At 62.7% G+C, this 757-nt stretch overlaps 1 protein-coding gene across 1 annotated transcript in view; it reads left to right on the top strand.

Annotated features, from left to right (window-relative positions):
• The first annotated feature begins 460 nt into the window (after window positions 1-460).
• The window catches only part of RABAC1 (Rab acceptor 1), a 2,748-nt gene continuing 2,451 nt past the window's right edge, over window positions 461-757 (top strand). The window contains exon 1 of the mRNA XM_008067405.2: window positions 461-612. Within this exon, the coding sequence (XP_008065596.1) occupies window positions 557-612 (56 nt within the window). The 5' untranslated portion in view covers window positions 461-556. The remainder of the gene's footprint in view (window positions 613-757) is intronic.

Raw genomic sequence — 757 nt, 5'->3', positions numbered from 1 at the left:
AAAATGTGATCCAAGGACCAATAGCAGCATCACCTAGGAACTTAGAAATGCAAATTATGAGCTTGCTGAATCAGACTTAGTGAGGCCCAAGAATCAGTGTTTTAATGAAGTCCTCCGGGCGTTTTTTTATGCCCTCTAGAGTCAGAACGACAGCTCTGCACCGTCCCCATTGTGCTCTCCATGAGAAAGTACACGACGCCCACTCCTGCCATTAGAGCTCCCAGAGCGCACTCGCTCCCGACCGCCCACCTACGCCAACTCCACGCGCCAGCTTCCGAAACTACAACTCCCATAATGCCTAGAGGCGGGAACCGTCGCTCCCTGGGACTACATTTCCCAAGATGTCTTGCGAGCCAGGTCGCCATCATGGCCCCGCCCCCTCAGACACCATCAGGACTTCAACTCCCACAACGCTCGGCGGCAGAATTCCCGCCCCCAGCGGCTCCGGCGCCGGGCCACGTCGGCTCCGCTGGGTGAGGCCGGGCTCGGGCGGAGCCCAAAGGGGCTGCGGGTCCCGGGGCCCGTTACAGCCATTTCTACCCCTCACAACGCAGACATGGCGGCCCAGAAGGACCAGCAGAAGGATGCCGAGGCGGAAGGGCTGAGCGCCACGTGAGCGAGCCGGCTCTAGCCCCCTGACCTGAGACCCGGGGGTGCCGGCCCCCGCGACCCCTCCTCTCTCGAGTCCCGGGCCCCGATCTCTCCTTCTGGGCCCCTGGGCCCCCAGTCCCCTCCCACCCTCCGGATCCAGGAGCCG

This window comes from Carlito syrichta, unplaced genomic scaffold (assembly GCF_000164805.1).
Source record: "Carlito syrichta isolate Samal-C Ts95f unplaced genomic scaffold, Tarsius_syrichta-2.0.1 Scaffold309504, whole genome shotgun sequence".
In the NCBI taxonomy this organism is placed as follows: Eukaryota; Metazoa; Chordata; class Mammalia; order Primates; family Tarsiidae; genus Carlito; species Carlito syrichta.
Note: the sequence above shows the minus strand (reverse complement) of the source record. Positions and strands in the feature narration are given on the sequence as shown.